The sequence below is a fragment of the Arachis ipaensis genome, chromosome B03 (assembly GCF_000816755.2).
Source record: "Arachis ipaensis cultivar K30076 chromosome B03, Araip1.1, whole genome shotgun sequence".
Classification (NCBI taxonomy): domain Eukaryota; kingdom Viridiplantae; phylum Streptophyta; class Magnoliopsida; order Fabales; family Fabaceae; genus Arachis; species Arachis ipaensis.
In genome coordinates this window covers 26,704,823-26,719,482 of record NC_029787.2, presented here as the reverse complement: position 1 = coordinate 26,719,482, position 14,660 = coordinate 26,704,823, and the positions used below count along the sequence as shown (strand labels likewise).

The 14,660-nt window shown below is 31.3% G+C and overlaps 2 protein-coding genes across 4 annotated transcripts; one reads left to right on the top strand and one right to left on the bottom strand.

Annotated features, from left to right (window-relative positions):
* LOC107630131 (exosome complex component RRP41-like) lies at positions 4,940–10,116 on the top strand. 3 transcript variants are annotated; one of them, XR_001618149.2, is made up of 9 exons: positions 4,940–5,479; positions 6,039–6,117; positions 6,241–6,343; positions 6,433–6,553; positions 7,258–7,346; positions 7,537–7,686; positions 7,865–7,957; positions 9,649–9,699; positions 9,867–10,116. XR_001618149.2 is itself a non-coding variant. In XM_016333184.2 (8 exons), the coding sequence occupies exons 1-7, from the start codon at positions 5,347–5,349 to the stop codon at positions 7,952–7,954; spliced, it is 765 nt and encodes a 254-aa protein (XP_016188670.1). In that variant the 5' UTR covers positions 4,940–5,346; the 3' UTR covers positions 7,955–7,957; positions 8,262–8,417. The 3 variants fall into 3 exon arrangements, 2 of the variants coding, with proteins under 2 accessions (XP_016188670.1, XP_016188672.1); XM_016333184.2 differs by lacking the exons at positions 9,649–9,699; positions 9,867–10,116 and adding an exon at positions 8,262–8,417; XM_016333186.2 differs by lacking the exon at positions 9,649–9,699 and having other exon boundaries at positions 4,941–5,479.
* Positions 9,736–12,745, bottom strand: LOC107632839 (sugar carrier protein C-like). Its single transcript, XM_016336484.2, has one exon. The coding sequence runs from the start codon at positions 12,610–12,612 to the stop codon at positions 11,062–11,064; it is 1,551 nt and encodes a 516-aa protein (XP_016191970.1). The 5' UTR covers positions 12,613–12,745; the 3' UTR covers positions 9,736–11,061.

Sequence of the window (14,660 nt, the reverse complement as noted above, 5' to 3'; positions counted from 1 at the left end):
AAAAATTTGTTAATTTAGCAACATTTCTAAAATGTAGTCTAAATATTTAACAAACAGTGATACTCAACTAAATCAAATTTCATGTTTTTAAACATGATAGGGTACATAGAGTACTAATATTTGTACATTAAGAGAATCTCATATTCTCTATTCAATAAAATATCAATTAGATATTAGAGATTTTACTTTAAGCTCTTATAATAAAAATACTCAATATCTTTATTATTGGTCAAACCAACTCTTAAGAGCAATTTTGATTTGCATCCTCAATACTCATATTGAATTTTTCTAAAAAGATCACAAATCTTAATCATATTAAGGCCAATTATAAATTGTTTGTAACAAAATAAATCTCCAAAAATACTTGCAAGAACAATTCTCGCTAAAGCCAATTGTCTAATGGCATTCCAACTTCTAAAGTTGTTTAATTCAAAATATATTACCCAATACTCCCACTAGTTTAAATAAAATCTTTGATAATCATACTATCTTACTGGGGCACCATACATCTTCTCAAGATGTTCAATAATAAATAGTGGGTATATGCCTTTAAAATTGGAACTCATAGTTGTCAAAACAACCCATATTGCAGTAAAGCAATATTTCAATTACTTCACAAGTACATTACCAATTTTATTAGAGGATATTATTTCAGTAGGATTATCATCTCAATGATAACTCTTTGGAAATACAATTCTCAAATTGTACTTAATATATTACTTTTAAGTATGGCACACAAAAGGTGGACATATTTAAAAATCTAATATATGAAAGTAAACAAGAAATAATATATATTTCTGGCAAAATTATTTAGAATCACGAATAAGTATCTTGGTTGTTAAGTTATTACTCATTCTTATTCCAAATAAATATGATTAAATTGTATCTCATACAATTATAATCCCAAATAATTATCTGGTTGTCAGACAATTACTTAACTGAATTATATTTTATACCCCTAGGTAGTCTAGGTTCAAGCATAAAATTAATTCTCCTTATACATCATCATATGCATAAATAAATTCTATCTTTGAGTATAAGTGTCCTGGTTGTCAGATAGCTCATTGTAAACAAGAGATAAATTTATTTGTTTGACAATCTCCTAACTTTTAGGATTTATCTCTATTGTTAGAGAATTTTTCATCAGTACTTATAGATTAAATTTTATACTCCCAGATTGTCTAGGCAAAATATAAAATTAAATCCCTAATACATCAAATGTATATACTGATTATTATCTTGAAAATAAAACTCCTGGTTGTCAGGCCGCTCTTTATAATCAAGAATATTAGAAAAACTAAGTTTTAATATTATAGTGTTCAAAACACATCAATCAAATCAAAATTTGATTGTTCATGTACTAATGTTTAGCCTTAAAAAATTATCAAATCAAATTTGACCTTTATATATACACTTATATATATAAGAAACAAACAAAAGATATTTTGTATCTTATTCTTTTTATTGTGACCAAAATCACGATAAAATTTAATATATAAAATTAAACAAAATATTTGATTATAAATATAACTTTTATATTAAAAGAATGATAATTTAATCACAATTAACTAATTAAAATAAATTAACTATTAATTTATTAGAAAACTATTTCAATGGAAATAAATACATCACATGCTTAAAAATAATTTGAATTAATCCTATTAATTCACAAACTTTAAGATAATAGGAATAAAAATTTAAACACAAAAAGCCAAAGCTCTGATACCACTGAAGGATTACCATGTGTTCATAACACGCAGCGGAAGAAAAGAAGGTAATCCTAAAGATCTATTTTGTGCTTAAATTTTATTCCAATAATGTAATATATGTATAGATCAGATCTAAATACTTGAGTACGCTAGTAAAAAATCTTTTTCTCCTTTGATGGTACGAAGGCACTATGCGTATCCACACCGAGACCAACCTTTGTTGTCAACTCTTTAACCAATGGATATCTGATCTGAATTGAGAAATCTCTTGCAACTCTTTGCAACTCTTTTTCTCCTTGAGATGTATTATTAATTTTAAATTTGAATCTCAATTCAAATTTAAATCATATTTTGAAATTCTAAATCTGAATCCATCAAATTTATAAATCATATCATAACTCAATTTAAAACAGAATCAGTTAAGATCTCATCCAAATTAAAAAATAGAATAACTTATTATTCTCAAATCTCATTTAATATTCTCAATTATCATATTATTATTATATTCTTGGTGCTAGCAAAGAATATAATAATATTCCATTTGAATTAATATAATTATTTATTTGATCAAATCAAAATAATAATTAAATAATTCCATAACAAAGATTAGAACACTCGTTAGTGTGTGACCCCATAGGTTCAATATTAAGTGGGTAGTAAATTAGTCATACTAAATTTACTAATCAAGGTGTCTAGCAACACTCCTCAACGACCCGATAGTATGAAGTAATATATTTTTACTAAGAACCTCAGAAGAACAAAGTATAATTCCTTCCATCTTTCCAACTCTTGGTTAACCCTTAGAGTATGGTTTTAATTGTCAAACTCTAACTTGTTACCATTATTATAATGAACTGTGAATGACCTAAGAAACTCATTTCGTTATTCATTCAATCCCCTTGGCCAATGTTTTATTCATTTCAGTCATTATAATTATAGAGCTCAAACTCTTTACCGAGAGTTGACGGATTCCTTATTGACTAATCATTAATTCTACAAGTATTTAAATCATACCCAATATCCATTCAACTAGCACCCTAGGATATTAGGTGTCCGAAATCAAAGTATAATAAATACATTATTAATTACTATGACAGTCGCAGGTCAAAGGAAACTCTATTACTATGCTCATCTTGAGAATATCCTATTGACAAATATACGATAATTATAACCATTAGGAATTCTCAGAGTGAGTCAGTTCAATGGTCATATCTCTATATACACCATCTATATATATAATTTAATAAATGAGAACTATTAATATTCATCCATGTATATATATATATATATATATATATATATATATATATATATATATATATATATCTTTTCGGATTTCTTTTGTTTTTTTTTTTAATCTTATGACCAAGAACAATTTAGATTAAATTATAAAAGATTTATCTCTCAATATTATGATCACTATCACAATGATAAATCTCTAAATTTAATCAAGAACCTTATTATATTAACATTTTAATATAATAACAATAACAAATTATTTGATACATAATTAATTGGATTGTGGTCATACTCCTTGTTCCCAACAGCTTTTGCTTCACTTGTTTTGGTGAGGAGAACAAGTGAGTTCTATAAGGTAGTGTTTGGTGAAGAGACAGAGATGGAAAGACTAAGACTGAGAGACAGAGACTAAGAGACTGAGATTGAAATAAATTTCAGTATTCTTTTTGGTGCAAAATGAAAGACAGAAATTGAAACAAGAATAAAACTCTAATTTAATTTGCACAAATGATAAAATTGGAATCAATTAATTGAAATGAGGGTATTTTAGATATAAAATGTTATTAAAGTTTCAGTCTCTATCTCTAAAAATTTAAGTCCCCTGTGTCCCTACTTTTTGGAAGTACTGAAATACTGAAATTTTGGAGTCAGAGACTGAAATTTTAGTACCAGTCTCTGAACCAACAAACATGATATTGAGTCTCAGTCTCTCAGTCTCTCAGGCAGTGTTTGGTTGTTGTCTCAAAAAAATAGAGACATAGACACAAAGACACAAATACACATGAACACAAAAATACACAAATTTTATAACATGTTTGGTGATAATACACAAGACACATGTATTTAATTCAAAAGTCTATTTTATCCCCAAACTAAAACAACTCAAGTGTTAAAGATAAAGGAAAATGGTTGGAATTTTAAAAAATAATTAGGGATAGAATTGGAAAAATCTGTGTCTCATGGGTTGTGTCTTAGTGTCACAGCTTGAAAGAGATACACTAAATACATGTCTTTTATGTGTATCTGTGTGTAACCGTGTCTTTTAAAATTTTATGTCTCAGCAAACAAACGGTGTACACGTACCACCGTGTCCATGTCTCTGATGGACATGGACATTAACCAAACGGAGCCTCAGTCTCTATCTCAATACCTCAAAACAAACGCTGCGTAAGGGAGATATATAAGAAGTTTAGACAGAATCATAAACAAGACCTTGTATAGTTGTAGAATTTGTATTCTCATGGTAGCTAGCTTAGGTAGTTTGTATGTATGTATTTAGAACCTAGCTAGAAGTAAATTTCCATGAATATGCTACAACTTGGTTTTGTTGCGCTATCAAGATATCAAGATTCTTATGTTCATACAAATACAATTCCATGAACAAAGACAACAGATGGTAAAAGATTATGAAAATAACTTTTTTTCCCCCTTATTTTGAGAACTATAAAAAATGTTTTATTATGTTTTATAGAATTTAATTGTAATGCACTATCAATATAAAATATTTTATATACTCATCTAATAACATTTATTTTTTATGACTATTTACATGTTTAGTATAAAAGATAATTATTTTTATCTATATAACATTACACAATTTGACACATTTATAAAATTGTTTTACATTAACAGTATATTAAAAATTAAATGATACATTTTTTAAAAAAAAAATTTATAGTATAAAAGATAAATTTATATATTATGAGAATACAATGAATACCTATTGCTACATTATTCATTAAAAAAACTAAAAAATATTTATGGGTTCGAAGTTGAATTTAATACTTAATAGTCATTTGACTCATTTTTGCTTTTTGTCATAATTCTTAAAACCGAACTAGATTGGCAGGTTGAAGTAAAATTGTTTAGCAAAAAACCAGGGAAGAAACCGGTTGAATCGGAGTTAATTGATGAACCGCAAAAATTGGTCCGGTTTTCAAGGGTATGGCCGGTCCGATGGTGCTCCGAAAACGACGGCGTTTTAATATTAAAAAAAGAAATTTTAGTAATCCACTCTCACCTGAGAGAACCGAGAAGACTAGTAGCCCTAGCAGGAGTAGCAGCCACTCACCCCCACCTTCTCCATCACCGAACTGCTCACGTCGGCCATAGGGTCCCGTCGCCGCCGGTGTTGTCAGAGAACCCTCACGTCGCCACCAAGCTCCCACTCCTCCCATCGGCATCGCTGTCGTTCGTTTGCTTCTCGTCGGAGCGCATCTGCTCTGTCGCGCTCCTCTTCCCCGTGTTCGCTGATTTTTTACCTTTTTTTTTTATTTTGTGAAAAAAGAAACGGAAAAGGCAAAAGGGAAAAAGAAACAAAACAGCAAACAGTTTGTGTGCGTGTTCGTGTTTTTGCGTTCTGACTTTTCACTGCACTGGTCACCGCCGTTTGGAGACAATGGCCGGCAAAGGCGGAAGCGCTCCGGCGACGTACTCGCCGTCTCCGACTACTCAGAAGAAGAAAACTTCCCTTTTCCAAGAAGACTGGGTCCGACCTGATGGCCGCGGCTTCCACCAGTGCAGACCTGCTTGTAACCCCTCCCACCTTCCATTTCCGTTTATTTTTTAATTATTATTATTATTTCAATCCAAACCTTAGTCTTTGAGATCATGTTTCGGTAATAATCTTTTGTTTTCTTTTTTAGGTGTAACTGAAAATGTTTAATGATATTCTTTTACAATGGATACATGCTGAATTGTAAGGTGTATTGTATTGTATTATATTGTATTGTGTGTCATGTTGAATAATTGAAGTGTTTTTTTTTTTTTGGTGACTAATTGAAGTGTTGATTATGGTATGATTAAAGTGAACATTATATTATCATAAAGAATGGTGTGTGCTGGTAGTGGAGCAGAAACAATTTGTAAATAAATATATGAGATGCACTCACTTGAGCTTATGGTAAACTACTTAACTGCCAATGTAGACTTCTGAGTTTTTGGAAATTTGAAATTTGATAATGTATGTCTCTTCAGAATCTTTTGCTTGGTTTTCATCTTTTCGATATCTCATTTGAAGCATTGTTTAATGTGCATCGGAAGATTAATGTAGCTGATTCCACCTAATGGGAAAATGCTTGCATGTTGCAGTTTTCAGGACTGGTGCTGTGAATGCTGCATCAGGATCAGCCTATGCAGAATTTGGAAATACCAAGGTCATTGTAGCTGTGTGAGTAATTCTCTTAATTGGATTGTGTTAATTACTAAATCAGCTTGCTGTGGTGTTTTTTTCCGCAGCTCTTGTTTGTTCCTTCATGTAACATGGATTTATTATTTGCATTTTGCTCTTCAGATTCGGGCCTAGAGAGAGCAAGAAGGCAATGATGTACAGTGATATAGGGCGTTTAAATTGCAATGTTAGCTATACAACGTTTGCAAGTCCAGTTCGTGGACAGGTATTTTAAAAAAATTATAGGAATTTGTTTTTCCCTTTGTTGCATATATTGCTATTAAGCATTTAATATCTTAAATCTCACAAAGTTAGGGTTCAGATCACAAAGAATACACTGCAATGCTTCATAAAGCTTTGGAGGGTGCAATAATATTAGAATCTTTCCCCAAGACCACTGTGGATGTTTTTGCTTTGGTGTTGGAATCTGGCGGCGGTAAGCTTTCATTTCATAATGTATTTCTGTTTGCTTGATAAGAGATGTTGTATTCAATGGTTAGAAATTAAGGATGATGATTTTCTGAATAAGTTACCTAAAAGCAATATAAAAATGAAGTTACGTTAATTGTTCTTTCAGAACCAAGGTTTGAATTTCACTATCAGAGGCCAAAATATGTCAGATGCCTCAGAAGGATTAGCTTAGCCCCACACTTACGTGTGGAGACACCTTGTGACTTGTGTGGGAAAAGATGTCATTTCTTATAGTTGAACCACTTTTTTCAATCAGAAGCTCTTCTGTGTGAGGCCTTAATTACTCAAGTAGATATGGAAATTGATGGCATATGCCTACTATACTGTCTTCCATAGTGATTAATATAGTGCAAGTTTTCTTCAATTAAGACTGCTGTGTGCATATGGTTACCATGTCTTGTGTTTTATACAATTTACCATTTACTTGTGGACACATAAAACGTTAGTATTTAGTTATTTACTGGCTCAATCTGTTATTGTACTCAGGTTCTTGTTCTCTTGGGATGCAGCTTTCATAAGCACAAATCTTTGATTTGTATGATAAGAAAATTGTGATGAATGATCCTATTTTAAACTTTGAAGGCATCAGAGATGTAATTTAATTATGATTGGACAAAATATGTTCTGTTTGCCGATTTTGAATGATCAATATTATTATTATTTATGAAGGTGATCTCCCAGTTGTCATATCATGTGCTAGCCTTGCCCTGGCTGATGCTGGAATAATGATGTATGATCTCGTTGCATCAGTTTCTGTGGTATGAATCTTTCTCACATTTGCAGTCTTCTGAATGCGTTTATACCTTCTTCATTGGTGGTTAAGCTGTGTCTATTATAAACTTTGTCTTGAAATTTTGATTTACTATCGAACTTGATCTTCTGCAATCTTTACTTAGTTTTGATTAGCCCCAAAATCACACGTTTCTTTATTTTTTTCAATGATTGCAGTCCTGTCTCAGTAAGAATCTTGTCATTGATCCTATTTTTGAGGAGGAAAATTCCCAAGATGGAAGCTTGATGATTACGTGCATGCCTTCTCGCTATGAAATTACTCAACTTACAGTTACTGGGGAATGGTCCACCCCAAAGATTAACGAGGTATGCCTATTTATGTTATTGTTCTGAAGAACAATACTTAGCAAATGCGTAGGTTTCCTGTTCTGAGGATTGATGCATTGCTGTTTTGTTTAGGCTCTAGTGAGAGAAACTTATATTAACATAATTATTAATTGCAACAGAACAAACTATCAGTGACATTCTAGTTTCTCGCATGCAGGGAATGCAACTTTGCCTCGACGCTTGTGCAAAGCTTGCAAAGATTATGAGGTCATGTTTGAAAGAAGCTGCTTCTGATTCTCAGGAATAGAATGTGAGTTCCAATTTTAGCACAAAAGTCACAAGATGTGCTGTTAAATTGTTTTGTTTTTTCTTTCTTTTTTTATCCGCTTTTTTCTTTCTTTCTTATTTCTTTTTTATGCATTTCCCATCCAATCTTAAAGGTGTATGAGAATTATTATAATTTTTTGGTTGAAGGGGGGAATTAGGATTAGATGCCTTGCATGTCCTGCAGTTTTGTGCTTATGAGCTTGTCAAATATAAAAGATTATTCCTACAATTCTTGGAGAAATATCTCTTGGACATAGCTATCATTATATTCTATCATTAAATGACAGATGGATGGTATGTTGACACGAAGTACGATGATGATTATGTTCTACTCTTATTCTTAAAGGAACAAAGCTTGCAATAGCCATTTTACCTTGATGTGCAAATTAATGTAGCTTATTGCCACGAATGACATCTTGTGGAGCAAAATGATTTTGGCTAGGTTTATGTAAATATAACTTGAAGTTGGTGTTATTATTTCTGAAACATGCGTTCAGCCTTTGGATTTTCAATTGAACTCTGAAATAGTAATGAACTCTAATATTTAAGTTTTGGAGTTGTTGTTTTCTTAGTTTGTTTTGACGAGGAGAATATTATGCATTATTTTTGTATATATTTATTTTGTATATATTTCACTTTTGATATTAGAAGTGATTAATAAAGGGTAAAAGAAGATAATATTTTTTAAATTGTAAAAGAAAAAAACATGTGAAAAGATGCAAGTATCATTTCTTTTTTGAAAATGTATATTCTACTTTGTATAGTTGGTTTTAAAATTAATCTTTAAAATACATTGGACCACATCGTATAATATTGGGTTTGCTCTAATTAAAATTTTCTCGAAGAATCAACTCGAGAAATAAACAAACAAGCAAATAAAGCATCACCGAAAACAAAAAACAAACAAACAAATAAAGATAACCTCATATAGTTTCATTTTTAGGCTTTAAAATGTCATCAAACGCATTTTGATCCTGCCAGCTAGTTCTTTTTCGAAGATTACTTTCATAGTATTGATTTTGAGGTACTAACTAACTTGGTACTATCTGAATTGAACATGTTGAAAGGCTAATATTTTATGCAATCGTGTGTGTCACAAAACACGTGCATTAGAACTCATGTTAAGTTTGCATAAAGTCACAAGTTGAAAAGTTGTTTTCCACAGTGAGTGCTCGAGTTTGTGGTGTTTGAAATTTAAGGGGAGAAAATGAAGGTTAGATGGTGAATTGGTGATTGAGTTTTGGAGCACATAACCTAGTCATGTGTCTGCTGCTTTTCATTGTTTTTCAAGAACCAAAATTGCTTGCAGTTGATATTCTTATTGCTTGCAATTCGTTTACTCTGCCAGATATTTGTGATTATGTCACTGAGTGCTAAAAAAAAGATAATTTTGTTTCATTACAATTTTGTAGCTGAACTTGAATTTAATCAACTCAATTTAACTATTATGCTTTTGTATTCTTTTACTTGTGTTCTATTTAACTATGATGCTTTTGATTCTCTTTTGCTGATATCCTACGATCAAACTTCAAGCTGTTTTGGATTAGAATTGAAGTTCTCTAATTTGTATAAAGCATGTCTGCAGCATTCAATTTATTTGATATTACCTTTCATTAAAATTAAATGATGATATAGAATTTCACTTACAATGACAATGTATATTTCTTCTTCAAGTTGAGGGCTTGTCAAGAGTATGCTGTGGAAAAATCCAGAGCTTAGGCAAGCGTATGTTTACTTGCTTGACTTCTTAACTATGTATTAACTGTTACTTTTCATCTTTTAAACTATATATTAACTGGTGAAAAGTTGAAAATCAAAATCTACCCTTGCTGTTTGAATTTGCTACTAGTTCATTGATAGGTTCAATTTATTTCCTCTCTTTTGCTGAACAGATCTGCTACATATACTATCATCACATCAGTGAGAAAGCCGAGGAAGCTAAAGATATACAAGTGAGAAAGCTAGTGGATACATAGCTTATGCATCACAGAAACTCTTGGAAGCAAAATGAACTACATATTAAGTTATAGTGTTGAGTTTTAAATTGTAGTAGGAGCATTTGTTTGTATTTGTGAACATGTTATAAAAGCAAGTATATGAATGAATTAGATTGGCTAGTTTGTTGACATTGAATTCTTGAAATTAGATTGGGTGTTTTGGAAAATTCTTCTCTTCTTTACCTAGTTACAAACAAAACAAATGCGAAATCTGATTCAACAAGGTTTTCAAAACAACTAAAACGGTATATTGTCATAATTTCATATAAAGCATTAATATAGATGGGAATAGCAACTTGCTAATAACATAAATGGTAGGAAACTATGAATTTGGCATATTGAAACATAGCATGAGTAAAAATTTTATGACAACTTGCTTGATTACTAGATTCTTGATTAATATTCTTCCGTTTCCCTTAATTGAAGAACTTCTACAATGGTAAACCAACTGGCTCAAAGATAAATACTAGTAGTAGCAAATAGCAACACCGAATCTCAATCTTGTTCTTGTAAATAACCTAATTCTTTCATAAATCACATTTATAATTAAAGCTAGTATCACAATAAGTGAAGTTGGCTATAACATCATAGTGTCAAATCATAAATCATATTCATATCTAACCATATATCCATCAGGACTCCTCTCCCCATTACTAGAAACAAAACCCAATTTTCATAAATAAATGACTCAACTCACCATGTTAATGTCTCTTAGCTGCAATTCCAGAGCCTCTGACATTCATGGTTGTTTTTGAACAAACAAGCTACTAGTAATATTGCATCATATATAGATAATGTGATACGTTTTTTAAAATAGCATCAAACAAATTAAGATAAAAAATTTATATTTTTTTTAGTTATTGATTCTCGCTAGCGCTGAAAAGTAAACAACAAATTAAGATATAAAGTTGCGTGAGAAGAACATTTAATAATCACATTAAGTAAAACTATTAAAATTTGAAGAACAAAAAAATGTATTCGACGAAATTGAATTGTTTACTAAAATAGAAAAAAAAAACCTTAAAAAAACAATAAAGTCTAAATTACTTTTGGTTCCTAATTAAAATGGAAACGGTCTTGAAGGATCTAATCAACATGAGTTATCCACCTTGGCATTAGCTTCTTCGCTTGCAGACTTGACAAATTTCTTCCAATAAGAATGGTTTTGCCATACAACAGACATCTCTTCGATGGGAACTCCCTTAGTCTCCGGAAGAAACTTATGAATAAAACCGCTCATGACCAAAACAAAGAAAGCAAAGAAGATGAAGAGGCCAAATTTCATGTGGCAGAGCATGGAGGTGAATACTTGAGCAATTGCAAATGTGAAAATCATATTGACCGACACATTAATACTCTGAGCTGCAGATCTGACTTCAAGGGGAAATATCTCGCTAGGAACCAACCATCCAAGAGGACCCCATGACCATGCAAATCCCATCACATAGATGCATATAAATCCCACCACAAGGAACGCATACCATTTTGGCAAGATTCCGGGGTTTCCATCCACTCCAAATTTACTTGCTATCGCGGCGGTTATCACAATCTGACAGATAAACATCTGAGCACCGCCTTCAAGAAAGAGCTTGCGCCTTCCAACTTTGTCAACGGTAAAAATTGAAACAAAGGTAGCAAGCGCATTAAACCCACCGGTGATCATGGAAGACATAAGAGAAGCGTTGCTGCCAAAACCAATGGTTCTAAACAAAACAGGAGCATAGAAAGTAATGACGTTCATGCCAGTGAGTTGCTGGAAGAAAGGAATGGCTATGGCCATCACGAGCTGAGGCCTATAATGCCTCTTCAACAGAGTGGCCCATGGGTGTTTCACTGCCATGGACGATTCACTCGCCTCAACAAGGTCCTTGAACTCTTCGTCCACGTCACTGGTTCCTCTAATCTTAATCAGCTCTTGCTTGGCTTTCTCATCTTTGCCACGCTCAATCAAGGAGCTCGGCGAGTCGGGGAGAAAGATTGCGCCGATGATGATCATGACGGCGGGGACAGCCGCGAAACCCAAGCTGTAGCGCCAGCCTTCACCGTTCTTCAACTTGGCGAAGAAATAGTTGAGGACGTTGGCCACAAAGATTCCAATGGTGATGGCCAATTGGAACATCATGTTAAGGGCTCCTCTGTATTTGTAAGGAGCAACCTCCGACACATAGATTGGAACAGACTGATTGGCACATCCAATTCCGAAGCCAAGCAACATGCGACCAACAATGAGCATCCACACTTTCTGAGCAAAGGCATTGAAACCGGCACCAACGAGGAACAGAATACCGCCGGACAACATGGTAAGACGCCTTCCAAAGATTCGAGTGATGGAAGACGCACAGAGTGATGCCACGAGAGCAGCCAGATACAGGGAGGATGTAAAGAGTGTCAAAACCTGGCTGTCAAATCTGCAATACTGATTGTCAGATGGCTTCATGTTCATCTCCTTTGCATACACGTCTGGGAAAAATTTCTTCAAAAAAGGATCCATCGATGTAACTCCACCTGAGATGCCAAGATCATATCCAAAAATTAGTCCTCCAAATGCAGCAACCATGCACGTCACAAAAACCCGGAAAGTGAGTTTTCCCGGATATTGCTTTCCATTGCCAGACCCCTTTCCAATGAGTCCACCGGCCATTGTTATATTTAATCGGTTAATGGAATGGAAACAAGGGAGAAGAGAAAAAGAATCACTGATGATGAGGGAGAGATATGACTAAGAGAAGAGAAGGGAAGAGAAAAGAAAGGACTAAGGTTTGGTTTGTAGTTGAGTTGAGATCAAACCAGAGAAACAAACAAAGACTACAATATTTATATATCTTCTGAAACTGTTTTAAATATTAAATTAATAGGCAGTTTAAAATAAATCTTATCTTTTTAAAATGAAATTTATCTATATCTATATCTATATATAGATAGATAATATTAAATTAAATTTAAATAAAACAAAAAAACAAAAGTCAAGTTATCTAATAATAAATCAAAATTTAATTTTAAAAAAAGATAAAAGATGGTTAAATGTGTTTTATCCTATTAAAAATTTTGAAACACTATCATATATAGAGGTTAACATCAAACGAACCCACTGTTAATTTATTAAAGAAAGATAATACTAATTAAGAAGCTAAGTGAAGGAAAAAGTAAATTTTTAAAGAGTAATGTTACATAGTTAAATATTATAGACAATATGTATGATTCATAATATTTGTGTTTATAAGAGAGTATAAATTACTCTCCTAATTTAATTGACAAAATTAATTTTTTTTGTTAATTTTTTTTATAATTAATTATCTTTTCTTATTTAATTATACTAAAAGTTAATGTTAAATTTAATGTGAATCAAATTCCAAAAATTTCTCTCTCATTATTACTATATGCATTTATAATTCTATAACTAAAATTAATAAATAAGCATACATATGAATAGTAAATAAAAAATATTAAAATTATGACCCTTTGGCGCTTTTTATTTTTATTATGGAGAAGGGATTGGGGTAGGACCTGTATATGGAGAGCGTGTGAGCTTTACAACGGTGTGGGATTAGGTAAGGACAAATCGGACGGTCCGAAATCTCCATTACAAATCGGATGGTCCGCATTGAAAAATAAAAACAGAACGGACGGTCCGATTTGCTACATCCAAAATTCGAATTTTCTTCTATGCAAATCGGACCATCCGATTTGTCCCTATTATTTTTCTTCTCATGCAATTCGCATGGTCCGTTTTGTGAGCTTAGCATGTCTGAAAATTCTGCCCCACATTGATGTTAAGCACCACCATAGTAACATAACTCAGCACAACACATTCATCACTCCAATATGAAAAAAAAATGAGCCACCCTTTGGTGCACATGTAAGATAATTTAAAATATATAACAAGACACATGGTTTAAAATTTAGTAATATTAATTGTAAAAATTTGTTAACTATGGATATTATATATATGAAATTATGAATGTTATGAGTACGAAATTATGGATGTTATGTGTACCTTACCTAACTATGAATGTTATGTGTATGAACTTATGGATGTTATAAATAAATATGTTAATTGAATAAATTAATTTAAGTATTTGACATTCTTTTTTTAAATTTAATTATAGTAAAATTTAAAAATATATGTAAATCAGAATAAATAATTTCACTTTGAAAAATATAAAACAAATTTTTAAATTATCAATCAAAGACCGTGATTTAAAAAATTGTTGTTGATTTAAATGTATAATGTCTCAAAAAAAATTAAAATATTTTGAATCATGATTTATTAATGCATATGTGAAATAATTTGAAATATATAATAAAATATAGTTTAGAATTGCATAATATTAATTGTAAAAATATATTAATTATAAAAATTATGTGTCTGAATATATAGATGTTACATAATAAATAAAAAATGTGTTTTTGTTATTATAATATAAATTAAATACCATAAATATAAATTATGTATATTCATTTAATAAAAATGTAAATTGATAAAGTATGTGCTTATAATATGCTATTTAATATATGCACTTAATGTTTTTATATACAATAAATATTGCAGTAAAATAAATAGGCGCGTGAAAGGATCATAATTAATTTTTTTTCATCTCATTAAATAAAATTAAAAATAGAAGGTTTTGGCTAATTTTGGTTCCCTAAGTTTGGTTACCAAAATTTTTTCATCTTTAAATTGGCTAGAAT